Source organism: Myotis daubentonii, chromosome 2 (assembly GCF_963259705.1).
Source record: "Myotis daubentonii chromosome 2, mMyoDau2.1, whole genome shotgun sequence".
Lineage (NCBI taxonomy): Eukaryota > Metazoa > Chordata > Mammalia > Chiroptera > Vespertilionidae > Myotis > Myotis daubentonii.
Genome location: NC_081841.1, coordinates 160,118,872 through 160,135,474, shown reverse-complemented (window position 1 = coordinate 160,135,474; position 16,603 = coordinate 160,118,872). Strand labels below are relative to the sequence as shown.

At 38.9% G+C, this 16,603-nt stretch overlaps 1 protein-coding gene across 7 annotated transcripts in view; it reads left to right on the top strand.

The window, feature by feature from the left end:
* Positions 1 to 16,603, top strand: part of KLF12 (KLF transcription factor 12) — a 446,001-nt gene that overhangs the window by 314,134 nt on the left and 115,264 nt on the right. For all 7 annotated transcript variants that reach the window (XM_059684825.1, XM_059684830.1, XM_059684828.1 and 4 more), the window contains one exon: positions 13,365 to 13,500. In XM_059684825.1, coding sequence (XP_059540808.1) covers positions 13,365 to 13,500 — 136 coding nt within the window. The remainder of the gene's footprint in view (positions 1 to 13,364; positions 13,501 to 16,603) is intronic.

Below are 16,603 nucleotides of genomic sequence, written 5' to 3'. Positions count from 1 at the left end.
ACTATTTAGTCAGAGGCACTGACCTCTTCAACAGCGAACACAACAATAGCCATCTAGTGTGAATGAATCAAATTTATACCTTTTTTTTTTCTCACATTGGCAAAAAATATATTTTTGGTGCGTTGCAGAATTTTAATAATTTGTTTTTGTGTGTCATGAGATGAAAAAGGTTGAAAATCACTGCAGTAGACTATTCAAAGGGCTGAGGGCTCCTAGAATTCTGGTGGCAGTATAGTTTTAAAAAATTCAGACATATATGTGCTAAGAGCTTATCACCCACACAAATTTGTTGAAAGAAGTAAAATATGCACTTTGGAAAGAAGTAAAAGAACTCAGGAGGAAAGGTGAGCTTAGAACTGGCTTTTAAAATATATATAAATATCTGCATAAAGAGAGAGACTTTAACTCTTGATAAGAAAACATGAGCCAAATTTCTAGTGAAGAAGAGAAATGGGGGCAGTGGAAATAGTCATTAGTAGTTATAACATGCTAAATCCTTTCATGTTTTGGAAGAGACTAGATATACAAAATTATATTAGAAAAATATAAAATCTTGCCATGTTAAGTCTTATAACAATACTAGAGGCCTGGTGCACAAAATTCATGCGGGGGGGGGGGGGTGTCCCTCAGCCTGGCCTGCAACGACGCCAGCGTCTCTTGCACCGAGGGCCCTCCCCTCCCACCACACTGCCAGTGCGCAGATGCTGGGCTCGCATTGACAGGGCTACACGGCCAGCATCCCGCCCCAGACACTATGGGTACCGCCATCTTTGTCGCGGAGTGATGGTTAATTTACATATTACTCTTTTATTAGATAGGATGGGAAAATGGGTATGTTCATACATCAGTGGTAATGTTAATTGATTCAACTGCTTTGGAGAGCAGTTTGGCGATCCTATATAATAAAAGGCTAATATGCAAGTCAACCAAACAGCAGAACGACTGGTTGCTTTGACGCACACTGACCACCAGGGGGCAGACGCTCAATACAGGAGCTTCCCCCTGGTGATCAGTGCGCTCTCACAGGGGGACTGCCACTCATCCAGAAGCTGGGCTCATGGCTGGTGAGTGCAGCAGCAGTGGCAGAAGCCTCTCCCGCCTCCACGGCATTAGGACATGCCCTGAGGGCTCCTGGACTGCAAGAGGGCACAGGCCTGGCTGAAGGACCAACCACCCCCCCCCCCGAGTGCACAAATTTTGTGCACTGGGCCTCTAGTATCTAATAAAACTGATGATCTGCATGGCCTATAATTATATTACCAGCCACAGACTATGAGGAAACTTGCAATAGCTTTTCTAACAGGGTATATTGCAAACATCTTAATTTCCCATCATTATAAGAATAAATAAATAATGGTGGTCCATTTATAAAGTGATATAACATATAACAATTAAAGTAAAAGAATATAAAATCTCAAATGTTATGTTAAGTGAAAATAACCACGTCATAGAATATGATATCATTAAATAAAGTTTTTAAAAATCTGAAGTAACTACTGCAAATGTTAAGGTTATTTTAATCTTTTAGGAGAATAAATAGGTGGTCATCATAAGTTTGTATAACATTTCTTAAGTTAAAATGACTTGAATTTTATAAGCAAGTTTATGAAAGCACATGCTGGCTCATAAGTTAAATGGTTCTTCACATTTTGTCTTTTACATGAAGGATTGTTGGGTGTGAGAAACACTGGGAAGAAGCAATTTTCAAGATTTCGAATAATTGAAGGAGAAGCAGGATGGAAATCCTGATTTATTTAATTGGTAGTGTAAGTGTGGTGGGCACATAGGAAGATTGGCATGTGAACCTGCATGGATTGTAATAAGCCACCAGGGCCTCAGCGAGGTCTTGGAGACAACCAGTGCTTTGTGCTGAGGTGACTGGCCAGCTTTAGTTAAGGAAATCCAGGTAGATTATGGTCAGGATGCTTATTAGTAGCACATAATAAACTTCGGAAGTTATCCAAACATAAGTATTATTGTTTTTTACCACTAAAAATTCTATCTGTCTTTATTATTATATTCAAAGAAAGCACTGTCAAGCTTTTGTGTCTGTTTAACACTCAAACATACTGACCTCAACCTACCAGACCTTTGCCTGGGAACGCCCAAGAACTCACCCTCTATCATAGCTCTTATGTCTTCTTTAGGAACTTAAGTAACCCAGGTGGGGTTTCATTAAGAAGTGAGTGTAAACCCAGTTTAAAGTTAGGAGTGAAAAATAGACTAGTGTTTACCTTCTTTGCTCCTCCCAATATAGCATCTATATATATATAAAAGCCTAAGCAACCGTTAGGCCCGGTCAACCAAACGACCGGTTGCCTGACCAGTCACTATGACACGCACTGACCACCTGAGGGCAGATGCTTAATGCAGGAGCTGCCCCCTGGTGGTCAGTGAGCTCCCACAGCCAACCTCCTGCGGTCCCTTCCCCTGGCTGGCCAACCTCCCGTGGTCTCTACCCTTAGACTGGGTGAGATGGCCCTGATCGCCCCCGATTGCCGGCCAGGCTGATGGGCCCCACCTGTGCACGAATTCATGCACTGGGCCTCTAGTATATTAAAGCCGTGTTCTCAAAATACTTGTTTGCACTGGCCTGTCTTCTAGGCAGAATTACAACTTTGATCTGGTTCAAGCGTCATTTCTGGAGACAGCGCCACCTGCCTATATGAGCTGCTTCCCTCACCATGTCAGAAGCTGAGGAAGCATCTGAATAAAAGATCCCCAATCTAGTGATGCCTAAAGCCAAAGGAAGTCATAGCTCCATTTACAGGTGGTAGGGATCTCACTGGTTTTCTCGGACCCAAACCAAAACACATACTGTCCTTGTTTCTCATGGATCGACAGAAACTAATGGAATTGTCCTTTCAAATAAAAACATACCACTCTTAGAATTGATATGGAAACACCTATAAATCCAGTTTTATAGAAAACATTTTTCTTTTAATACATGAACACTCACATCCTTCAACCTAGAGTGAAACAGAAGAAAAAATGTAGGAATACTTGCTTTTTTGGCCCCAAAATATTTACAGGTCATTTTTGAAAAGCTATTCAGCTCAAAACAGGATGATGCTATGCAGTGCACTGGAAAGAGAAGAGTTGGCCACTGTGTTTCCCTCATAAAGACAAATCACATTCCAGAATTTTAACACTGTGGGCCATTTATAGGTATAACAGTTTTCTGCTTTTCACAAATGTCCCAGAAGTCCATTATGTAGTGCTTATATTTTGCTAAGTTACATGTTAGAGTCCCATGAACCCACAAGGTGTCAGTACATGAGTGAGCCTCCCCAACTTAGGACTGATCTCAGGGCTGCTTTGTGCTCTCTGCTTGTGGCCCACACAGTAACTCCTGTAAATTGTTAGGGAGCGGGGAGGTGTGTGTGTGTGCGAGTGTGTGTGTGTGTGTGTGTGTGTGTGTGTGTGTGTGTGTGTGTGTAAATTATCAATCAAATGAGAAATAAAACTTTAATAACATTTTTAAAATGTGATGTGAGGATGTGCCCAAGAAATCTGTAAGTCTCAGTAGAAATGTTATGGGGTGTGAGGACAATGTGCCCATTCCTGAAGCCAAGGGAAGAGAGTTTTAAGAGTTCCCAGTGAAGGGAGATAACCAATAATCTTGAAAGCCATAGAGAAATCCAATAGCATGGATAAATAATTCACAAATTTGGGATGGTTTCAGAATATATCTTCAAGAATTCAAAGGCTCTGTTGTATGTCTAAGAAGACAAATTAAGTCTTGATTACATGTTAGGGACATGTAGGTTAGCAGGTTTACTGGTAAGTATAATTGAGGCACAGAGAGCAAAACCATTTGAAGAGGGGTGGAGGGCAACAGCAACCTTGATTGTACTAGTAAATGTGCCCACTTTTTACTGACCGTTTTACATTTAAACCAGCAAAGAACCTGTCTATGATAAATTACTTATGTGCCAACTAACTGCACATAGCACAGCTGATATAGAAACAGAACTGGTAAGTGCATGTAGATTTTCTGCCCTTCCTTAATTGTCTCTTATATCTAAAGCACATAAGATGAGGTCTGTGATTCAGCGGTACTTAAAATTATTATATTAAAACAGTAGAAAAAGAAATCACAACTTGCCGTATATTCACAATGAAAGAATAGAATTCAGAGATCATTTGTAAGGAATTATATAGGTCCATGATGGTACTGTCTTAGCTAAATGTTGTCATTGTCATTTTCATCATCATCACTTGGGCTTTTCCTCCCTGCCAGACCAAAAGGAAATTGTGGGGTGGGAGACATTTGGCAGCTATCTACAGGAGCATGCACCATCTTTGCCTTTGCCTCTGGCTCTCTGGAACTTCAGAGGAAGATCTTAGGACTGCACATTTAAGAACATGTAACTCTAGTTTGTCATGACATAAAAAGGTTAACGTGGGTGAAAAATTATTACAGCAAAATCTTAGTCTGTTTCTTGAAACATTCAATTCTCCCCAGTTCAGAAAATGCGGATAGAGCAAAAGGACCAAGTGAAATAAAACGTGAGCAAAAACACCATAAATTAATGCCTAAAATCTTCCTTCTCTGTGCATTACAGATGAAAATTAGTTCAGTGATCTCATTACTCCCCATATGTTCTCACCACAAAATCACTTTATTATTAAGTATTTTAAGTCATCTCTGCCTAAAGTGGATTCAGTTATGAATAAATCAATTGGAGTTAGTTGGCTAGGGTTTTAAACAGCTGTAATGAATGGACAAAATGGGAAGGTAGCGGGAAATAGTGGTGTACTGAAATCTCAGAGGGCTCCTAGAGTTAGAGACTCTTGGCTGACTCTGGAGAGTTATATGAGGTTACCAAGCATAGTGTAAAAGTCCACTTATTAAGTGGAAAATTTTATGAACTTTTTTTAATCACAAAAAGCCCTTTGTGTTCAAAGACATACTTCCAGTGAACACAAAACAATGGTAAATCTGTATTCATTTTCCTTTTACAAATAAGAGAAATAGTTTTAATTATGGTCCCGTAGGCATATGAAATCCTAGTAGCTGTTGTGATAATCTCAATAAACATTAAGTTTTAAGCTATATTTTTAAATGAATTCCTTCATTACAGTTTCTAAGCAGTAACTCATATTATAGAAATGATAGGTATGTTGAAATGTTTAAAGTATTTTCCTGGAAGGAGAAAAAAGCCAGCTCATTGTAATTTAGCTAAAAAGGGAATAGAAATTATGAATGTTTTCATTCCCATGTCATTCCATGGCCTATTCAAACTAAAAATATACTTATCTAAGACTTTACAGAGTAATAGAAATTTAATAATTGTGACTTTTCCTCCACCAATGCTAATATTAGACTATAAACCAGAATGTAGTTTTTAAAATATGAATTAGACACTTATATCATTATATTACAGAATCTTTTGCCAACTTGGAACCACTGTGATCATCTTAAGAGATCTGTATTTATTACCATAATTTTCATCAATAAATATTACATTTTACTGTGTACAGGGAGTATAATTGATATGGTCTCTCTCAAGGAGTAGACAGAATTATAAGGATGATAATAAGTATGTGTTTAAATATAATTCAAATGGAAAGTGCAAGAGTACCATTATGCAAAGTATGAGGTTTGTGTGTGTGTGTTTTTTAAGCGATGGTATTTGTTAGAAAATGAAAAGAAGGTTCTTGAATAAGTTATCATTTTGTAGGGAGAGTGGATTTTTGTTGACCTAATTGCAGGTGGAAGGGAATAGAAGATCCAGCTGGATTAAGGGGCTTTGGGGATAAGATACATGAGTTCTGAATGAAAAGTGAATTGTGGAATGTTTTGGGAGGGCTATTGAACCTTATTTGTTAGATGGTGAGAAAAATTCGAGGTTTTCAAATATGGAATATGTGATTTTACTCATATGTGGGATATAAAACTAAAAGCAATAAATTAACAAGCAAGACAAATGAATAAAAACTCATAGACACAGACAACAGTATAGTGGTTACTGGAAGGAAAGAGGGATGGTGCTGTAGTAAAGGACAGAGGGTTAAATAGATGGTGACATTGGGTAGGTAACACACAATGCAATATACAGATGATGTATCATAGAACTGTATATTTGAAACCTGGTATATACTTTCATTAACCAATGTCACCCCAATAAATTTAATAAAAAAGTTAAAGGTCAAATGGTGTTTTGTGGCAAGCCATATGGTTTCTGTGACAACTAATCAACTCTGCCATTGTAGCATTAAAGCATCCAGAGACAAAATGAATGAGCATGGTTGAATAAAACCTTACTTATAAAAACAGGTGGCAAGACCAACAGGCCTTAGTGTGCCCATCCCTGGAACCAGGGGAGGAGAATGTTAAGAAGATGCCGGAAGTGAAAATGAAAGATGAGCCCTGGCCAGTGTGGCTCAGTGGTTGAGTGTAGACCTATGAACCAGGAGCTCGCTGTTTGATTCTGATCAGGGCACATGCCTGGATTTCAGGCTTAATCTCCAGCAGGGGGTGTGGAGGAAGCAGCCAATCAATGATTCTCTCTCATCAATGATGTTTCTATCTCTCTCTCTCTCCTTCTCCCTTCTCTGAAATAAATAAAAACATATTGTTTTAAAAATGAGAGACAATCCACAGTCTGTAGAGAAGTCCAGTGACATTATAACTGAGAAGTGGACTTTGTACCAGGGAAGTATAGGAACATTATGAGATTATTTTTTAAAGTAACAGGAGCAGACACCATTACTTTCTCAAGTGTGCAGATAGGAATTGGGAAAAATGAGTAAATTGCATATTATATCTACACAGTAGCATCAACTAAGACTTACATAACTGATTGAATTTTTTTAAGTCTTCATTTGGGGTTATATCAATCACAGCTGCTACATAGTGAGGCATAGAGTCTCATTAGTAGCAGCAAAAGTAAAGAAAGTAAGAAACACAGTCTATGGAAACATCAATAAGCAGAATGGGACCCTGGAGGGCTGGTCGTAATCTCGGAGTTCACCATATTTTGAGTCCGGCTCTATTTACTTATGAATTTTTCTCTCATCTTATATGTTGATATGCTAGAAAAAACAGGCATATATTTGAGCAACTGATATTCTCAAACCAAATGAGGTGAGAACATCAGTTGTACCAATATATTATGAAGAGTGTGCTTTATCGCCCTTCAGGTAATAAAGTCCTGAGTTATAGTATGTGCAGCCAGCTCAAGGTGCCCAAAGAGAAAGAGGTGGTGCAATTTTTAGAGAATATCACGTCTCTGTTGATTCCCATGCCTGTGTCTCCAGCTGGATCTCTGCCTTGCTCCCAGCTCATAGAGCCAGGATGATCCTTATCTCAGGACAGAATTCAGATCATGTCATTCTTTTTCTTTTTCTTTTTTAATAAAATTTTTATTGGTTTCAGAGAGGAAGTGAGAGGGAGAAATGGAAACATCAGTGATGAGAGAGAATCATTGATCGGCTGCCTCCTGCACGCCCCACACTGGGGATCGAGCCCACAACTCAGGCTTGTGCCCTGCCTGGGAATCGAACCATGACCTCCTGGTTCATAGGTAAATGCTGAACCACTGAGCCATGCCGGTCGAGCAGATCATGTCATTCTTGTGCTTATTGCTCTCCAATGGCTTTCCTCCCCACCCAGAACACGACCCAAAATCCTTACGTTGTCACCAAGCCCTTAGTACTCTGCACGCCTCCCTGTCTGTGTTCATCTACTTTGCTCTCCTTTTCTCAGCTGCAGGTGTAGGCTCCTTGCAGGTCCTCAGACATAAAACCAGCGCCACCGCAGAGCCTTTGTACCTGATGTTTACCACTACTACCCCACACCCCCAAATTAACCATATCTGTAAGCCTCCCTCTACTCCCCAGGTCCCTCCTTGCTCAGATGCCGTCCTCTCCGTGAGGCCTCTCCTGACCACCCTCTGAAAGTATCTACCTGCCTCTCAGCAGCCCCTACCCCCTTCCCTGTCACATTCTTCTCCATGGCACTTACCCCTACCCCCTTCCCTGTCACACTCTTCTCCATGGCACTTACCCTGACCCCCTTCCCTGTCACACTCTTCTCCATGGCACTTACCCCGACCCCCTTCCCTGTCACACTCTTCTCCATGGCACTTACCCCTACCCCCTTCCCTGTCACACTCTTCTCCATGGCACTTACCCCTACCCCCTTCCCTGTCACATTCTTCTCCATGGCATTTACAGAGTATGTGTTTTCTTATTTATCTGTTTGTTATCTGTCTCGTGCCAGTGTGGAAGCAGGAATGTTAATCTGCCTTCTCCGCTGCTTTCTCCTCAGCACCCCATAGAGTGCTTGGTACCTCATAGGTGCCCAATAAATATCTGTTAACCGAATCCATAAATGAATTTGTGGATCATCAGAAGTGGTGGTTTTATATATTATCCAATATATATTCTGTAGTGGTATTTTCAGTTTAAGTACTTTAAAAACAAAACAAAACACAAAACTGCCTAATTTGAATTAGTCCAGGAAAAGGTGAGGGACTTGGCACTAAATTTACTGTCAGAGTAAAATGGAATGATGGTTGACTGCTAAGTGCCAGGCAGGGTACTAAAGGCTTTGCTTATATTATCTCATTTACTCACCACAGCAGCAATGGAAGGGGAACCTGCTGGATGAGCTGTGGGAAATCAGTTGCCCCAGGTCAGACAAGTGACAGGCCCAGAAGTCACACCCAGGTTCTCTGCTTTCATCCTAAAGAAACACTGTGACTATCCTTTTAGGAACGATTTCTACACCAGATGAGTGCAGGAATCGCTCCTGAAAGGATAGTCTTCTACTCTCTGACGCCATGGTGTTGTGACTTCTCCCCTGCACCTTCTTCCCCCATACAGTCCTTTCCCTTCCCTCCCCTCCTTCTCCCACTGCCCTTCTTTCTCGTAGCAGCAGCAGCCCTCCTGGAAGCCAAGTCTTCTCTAACTGGGGCATGCTTCAGCCTTGGCAGGGCGAACAATGAGGGCATCTGTGGGTGGCAGGCAGCCTGTCAGTGACTGAAGGGGGGAGAAAGGCTGACAGCACTCCAGCCGCCGGCTGCCTCACACCCCTTCTGTCCATCTGTGTCCCCTTCTCTCCCCTCCAGCCCTGGTGGTGGAGGTAAATGGGCTTGAATAATTCCTTCTGTGATTCATTCTGGTTAGAAAAGGTTACTTTGTAAATTTCAATATATGTTCATAGATTGTTTTTTGTACATATTTAATATGGTGACTGAAGGAAAAACTTCCTTTCCATTAAGAATAGCTGAATAGGCCTATTGAAGTCTAAGGAAGTTGGAAGAGTGTTGAACCTTTTGGCAGTGCCTAGGATGAGGTGGGGGAAGCGAGAATGCGCTGAGGTCCCTGTGTCAGTGCCAGTCCACTGTGACCTGGGGGAAAGGAAAGGAAACATGTCTCAGGTGCATTGAAGAGAGGCAAATGTACCGGACTTTGGGTAACCACACACCTGTGAGGATCCACCCAGGTGAGCCTCCTGTCCGCTATGAGTTGTCCTCCTGAGCAGTAATGCCAGCCGATGGCCCCCTCTGGGAGAAGCCCACCTGAGGCACAGCCAAGGATCAAAGAAGATGCTTCAAAACCAAAGTGCCTGTAAATACATTTTGCATATTTTGACTTGAGAAGGAAATGGTGTCAGAGATAACATGTGGCTTTTCTTTTTCTTTTTCATATTAATCGCTCACTTAAATGTATGCCACTTAAGGCCAGACTTCCTCTGAGGAGGAGGACAGAGAGGAGTGTGATAGGCTGACTCTAACTGTAGTAGCCCCTTGTCCACGTCATTGCCAGGAAATCTCTGAAGGAGCTGGGAGAGTATGGTACATTGATTTTTGTATTGCTATAGTGCTGTGTAACAAAGCACCCCAAACTTTCATAGATTAAAATAGCAACTATTTTATTCACTCACAGTTTTGTAAGTCAACTATTTGGAATGGGTTTAGCAGGAAATGCTTATGCTGGTCATGCATATGGGTGGCTGCAATGTGGTCGGTCCATCCAGCATGGCTCACATCAGTTGGGATGGGCTGCCAGCTGAGCATCTTGTCTCTTAGGTTTTCCTGGGCTTCTTAAGATGGCGACCAGGTTCCAAGCCAGCAGGTTCAGCATAAGTCATTTATCATGATTTATTGGGGTGATCTTTACAGGAACAATTTACCATTAAGTATGTTTTTGAAAGTCAGAGTAAATGGGTTCAACTTGAGGTGTTGGAGTTCTGCAGTTACCCTTCCAGGGATTTCGTCACAGCGAGTGAAGCTCACAGAGTATTTCACAACTCCTCCAACTCAGAGAACGGACACCTCCACCAGCCATGGGCTGGCATTCTCCCAGTTGCCTGGTCCCTTTTCCTTTAAAAGGAACGGAATCTCAAATGTAAATTCCTTTCAGATGCCTGTAGGTCCTCTATTGCTCTCTTACTTAGGGAGGTGGATATGGTTTTGGTTCTGGTGCTCAGGTTACTTTTGCATTTTCTCTGAACGGGCACCCCAGTGAATGGGTGCTTCCTAAATGAACTGAGAAACTCAGAGACTAATGGAGGTTAAGGAAGGTAGATGTCCCTATCCCACATTTCATCAAAGGGGAATGGAATTATGCAAGTATGCAGATAAGCTAATCATCTGACCTAATCAGCAATGCAGATTTCAAAAATCCTTTCTAATTGCTTCCTCATCTTGGCTGAAGGTATGGGTAAAAAGAGCTTCTCAGCATGATGGTAGCAGATGTATTTCATAATATTGATTGAAAATATTGGAAAGAAATCCTCAATTATAATGTTCCTGAAAAGTACATCCAAAAAAGGACATCATATTTAACATATTTTAAACTTTCATTGAGATATAAACATAACATAATTTAGATGATCAACTCTCACACCAGCTCTTTAGAGTCTTTTGTATGGCTAGATTTTAACTTTCAGAGTCAGGTTGCTTATTGGTTAATTGCCCATATCTCCCTTGAGTTGTATTACTTACCTATGATAACTCTAGTTTTCTTGGACAAAATAGGACCACCAGAATATTCCCTTATCTTTAGCTAGCTGTTAAGTTGGTATCTTGGCAAAGGAATCTTCGTGCATCATGTTTCAACAACTTTAAATGTTAAATTGTTGACATTTACAGGCGTACATAACACCACACAATATGTGACTCAGAAGCCTACATAGATCTGTTACTCCTTTTTGGCTGCATTTGGGTAGTTATGAATGATTGGTAACAGAATCATTCTATAACAGATTGCCCAGAAGAAACTATCTGTGAATTCCTGGTTGTAATGCCTGTATGATCCCTGTGACTTGTGCTACATGAATGCTGGTTGTTCATCTTGACCTTACTTTCTTTGAGCTACTCAGTATCTTTCCAGTACATTCTGTTTACTCTAAGTTATTCTGAGCCCGTTTCTGTTGCCTGCTGCCAAGATAAATCTTAAATGATACAGTGCCTCAGTGCCTTTGGAGTGGCTGATGCTTAAGTAGTTCTCTGTTATCAGATGGTTGCAGAACTGGTCCTTTCTAGAAAGAGTTTATCCAACATCCCTCTTTTAGGAAATCTTCTCTAGAGATCAGACACAAAGTCTTTTTGTCCCACCATGTGTGGGACAAAGAAAACATTCAAAAACTCTAGTGTTACTGCATAATTCCTGGCATTTGCAGAAGTGAATGCTGTATGTACTAGTATATGGGGAATTGGTGAGGGCTAAGTCACATGACAGTGTATTGTTTTATTTGAGGGCCAGAAAATATGGATAGTCCAATTTATGACTTAATATCTTTTCTAGTTTCTATATCTAAACCCTTAAATCTCTAACTCATAGTTTCTTAACCTGGCACTCTTGACATTTTAGACTAGTTAATTCTTTGTCATGGGGGACAGACTGGCATGTGCATTGTAGGATGTCCAGGAGTATCATTGAAGATGCCAGTAACATCTCCCTCTCCCCAAGTTGTGTCAAATTAGAATGTCTCTAGACATTGCCAAATGTCTCTTGGGGAGAAATTTGCCTTTGTTTGAGGACCACTAGTTTAGGTTATTTGAGTTATTTTCTCTTTAATTTTACCAACAATTACCAAGAACTTTCATTGTTCATACTACATTTGAATATGTGTATACTTATAGGAATAATGTGTGGCAGTAGGTTCTACAGATATACATTCCTTCCTAAGCATGTTTAGTTACAAACATGTTGAAACTTTTTAGGTATAGTTTTTCTATTCATATTTTAAATGTTAGGTAGAATCATAAAAAATTGTTTGTGTGTAAAATATTATGAAATACTAGCATTTTCCTGATGATCTACCTAATGCATGATACACAGTAAGAAAAAATGTTTTGAGGAAAAAAATGAAATTGTAAATATACCCAGATGTCATTGTAACCATAACTTTAAGTGGATTTGCTTTTTGTAAGCAGCAGTGGTTTTAGAAATGTTGTTGGGCATTTTGAGGAGTGGCAATCTGCTTGAAACTGGCTGTCTTTGAAGCCACTAGTTCTAACAATGCCATTGGCAGCTAGTGCAGTATTTTTAATTTAGAAGATGTTTGTATTTTGTGCTTGAGGTGAGGGCTGATGGAAATCCTACACCATGGTTATTAAAGCTGTTCATAGAGAGAAGAAGGTGGAAATGCAATCTAATTTTTTTAAAGATGAGTTAAGGTTTGAAATGTTGACTATAATCCTCTCATTTGAAAGGATCTGAAAGTCCTTGTCATCAGGACTCCAGTCGTGGGGCGTTTCTTGCTTTGGCAAGTTCACATTGGGGGGCGGGGAGAATTGTATCTGGAAATGCCCTTTCGAAAAATGAAATCAGGTTGGAGACAAAGAGTACTTTTTAGCACATATAAACACATAATTAAAAACACTACTACTGCTTCTGTTATTTTTCTATTCAAATTGTAGTAAAAAACTGAAGATAGTCATTCACTGAAGTATGAAAAGTACCTAAAACTTTGAGTCTTGCAAACCTTGTTCTTCTGTCAGCTGATTATGAGAGCTGTAAGCAAGAGCAGTAAGGTGGCCAGGATTCTGGCAGCAGAAGCAAGGAGAAACCAAAGGGTCCAGCACTAACTTGTGAGCTACCTAATTAGCTTCTGACCACTCAGGAGTAGATAATATCGTGGATTTTATAGTTTATATTCCATAGTCATATCCTGAAACTATTGAGAGCTAATGAAGGTTTCATAAATCAAATGAACCAGGGAAAAGAGTCAGTGAGCGCTCAGTACATAAAATACATCGCTTTCACTAATTCCTGGGATTTCTAGAGAATTCTATGTGCGTGATATATACACAGAAGAGACCTTCCATGCTTGGTGTTGGTCCAGGACAAGGTTAACTTTCTGCATGCTGATTTTAATTCATATATATGCCTTTTTTCCCCAGCACAAATGGACCCCCGAGGCCTATCTCCCAGGCAAAGTAAAAGTGACAGTGATGATGATGACCTGCCAAATGTGACCTTAGATAGCGTTAATGAAACTGGATCTACGGCCCTTTCCATAGCCAGAGCAGTTCAAGAGTAAGTATCACATTCTCAGGATGAAATAAGAATTGCCAAGGTGTTCAATGGATAATGGAAATAGCGGCATCTCCTGTTCCCCAGACATGTCATTCTAGCCCTGACCTGGCACACGTGTCGGCATCTTTCCATTCAGCCTGATGTTCTTTGGAAGGAGATTACATAGTTGAAAAAAAAAACAAAACGTGTTTTGATTAGAAATAAGACGTCTGTGAATCTTTTCTGATACCACCTGCCCCTTCTCCTTAATTCTGAAAAAGTTGTTCATTCTGAATGTCATTATCCAATTATCATCATCATTATTATTACTCATATACAATAGTCAAGAGAAATAAAAATAGCAAGTATTGTTATTTTGTTTTGATAGGAAAGTATGGAATAGCTTCTTTGAAATTTCAAATTTGGAAAGTATTATGTTACCAAATTTGGAAAGTATTATGAAAAATCAGAACCACATGTAATTTTTAAAATGATCTTTTCTTTTCTCTTTTGTTCAGTCCATAGGGTTAGATTTCAGCCCTTGCTTACTGAAAACAGCTCTTTTTCTGTCTCTTTCAATTCTGTATTTAGATTTGAACCTATGGCTAGTCCACTTACATTTTTTCTCTAGAATAATTTTTAATAACATAATCTTGAAGAAGATGAGGATTTAAATAGCCACTGTTATTGCTGACATGTGTTAACTAATAGTTTACTCAAAATTATTTTAGTTATTTACCACATATTAATTCCTTCCCCTAAATTTTAACTACTAAGTACCTACTCAGTTTCACATATTAAGCCTTAACATTTAAAAAAATTAGTATAGCATTTTAGAATTTAAAACATGTATGTATGTATGTGTGCATCAAATGAGTAACATATCTCTATGTACTATGTATTATTATTTACATTATGTATGTTTGTGTATACACACAAATATATATAGTGTATTAGAGGAAACCAGGATATAGAGGATCTAAATTGAAATTTAGAGTGACGTCTGGATTCAAATTCACATTCAAGCTCTTAATGACTGTGTGAGTTTTGGCATATTATTTAACCACACGGAGATGTTTCTTCATCTGTGATGAGAAAATCAGACCACTTAGCTTACGGGACTGTGTGAGGGTGTGATATAGTCCTAAGGCATACAAGCAAATCACAGAGTTTGAGCACATAGAAGGCTTTGATTATTGATAGAAGTAGAGGTCGCAGTAATAGTAATAGTGTGTAGCATAAGTAATATATGACAACCAAGAACTACAAGTGTCACAAGTACCATAATTCTAATTGTATAAATGAAAACACTGAGGATCAGAGAAGTTAAATGACTTGTCCAAAGTCACATAATAGATGGTAATAAGACTAAGTTTTGGCTTCTGACTCCAAAAATCGATTTTTTCCTAAAAGTTTGTAATGTCTGTTTCCATAATATCCTTCCACTGGAACAATTTATAAAAACATTTTTTTTCCAAATTTGCTCAAATAACTGGTTGTAGTAAACTAGTTTCTCCAAAGCAGATGTCAACTTGGACCAGGATGGCACTGAATCAAAGGGGTTACTGAAATTGTATTGAAAGTGATGGCATGCCAAGTTACCTCAGCGCTAGTTCAGTGTTCAGCACAGCAATCATGGGTTTGTGTGAATTAAATCCTAACGTCAAAGATTCCATGTTCTCATCTGTAAAATTATACCAAATGATGACAAGTTTCAATTCTGAGAAGCAGAATAAATTTCATGGACAATTTAATCATATTTTTTCTCTGCACCATATATGGAATATCCCCAAAATAAGTATACACACTCTAACAGCTGATAGCTCAATTTTGAAAATGAAATGTTGGGCACATGGTGCAATATATAGTCCCTGTAACGTAGAATCCCACACCTGAAACCTATATGTTCGTATTCACCAGTGTTGCCCCAATAAATTTAATTTAAAAAATAAAATGTATTTTAATAAACACTGTCTTTATAATTATTCAAAGTGTGTATATACATTTTGGACACTATATATAATCACTATATGTATATATACACTGAGTGGCCAGATTATTATGAACATCTGATGTTTGTAGGCAAATTAGCTATAATTTTGTGCTGAAGTTGCTAGAGGGCCAGACCATTGTAAATAGGGAAGCAGGTTGTTTACCACGACAGTAGAAGGGATTTTTTCCTGAATATATGGGTAAACAACGCGATTTCACAGCCTTTGAACGTGGAATATATATATATTCCACACACACACACACAAATATATATAGTCTGAGTGTATAAGTGTTTATAGATATGTGTGTTTCTTTCAATTCAAACTTTCAAATTTAGAATTGTGATTACTAAAATCTAAATTATGCTTACTCCATTTGGGGCTTACATAGCAAGTAATGGTTATACTTCTAATATTATGTGCTTATGATATAATGCTATATGTTGATGTAAAACTTTTTTTAGAGTTTTTCAATGTTCCGTCATTTATTTATTTTTCTTTTTATTGAACTTACTGGGGTGATAATGTGAAACTTTTAGTAATTTCAGAAACCAGAGCTTCATTTTCAACATAACCTCTCTGATTTGCTCTGTAAAAACATTTTCAAACCACAATATTTAGTATAACTGTACCTATGCCTGCCTTTATTACTGTTAAGAAAGTTGCATGTATACCTAGGGAAATGCCAGATTCATTATTCATGTAAGTGTTTTCATTAAATGATTAGTAAAGAATACTGAGCTGTCACCTGGGAAGCCCTAGAATGCTAGGACTCATCAATAGTTAATTAACCATCATTCAAGACTAAGTATGTGTGTATCAACACTGGGAAGTACAAAGGTGCTCTTAAATGGAGCAAAAAGAATGTTTTCCAGAGACCTCTTGATGTAGGTATATTTCAAAACTTACTTAATTTCATTATGGGACAGATAAATATATAATCCTTCCCAGAGAATTAAAAAATAAAAACTGTGCCTAGGTTTACCCAAAGTTAACTTTTGTGACATGTCTTTCTGCTCTTCTATTCTTTAATGCAAATCTCTGTTTCACTATTAATTTCTCTTTTTTCTTTTCCTGTTTGCCATTGGATCTTGATGCCTTTTATTAACTCACTAGAGACCTAGTGCACGAAT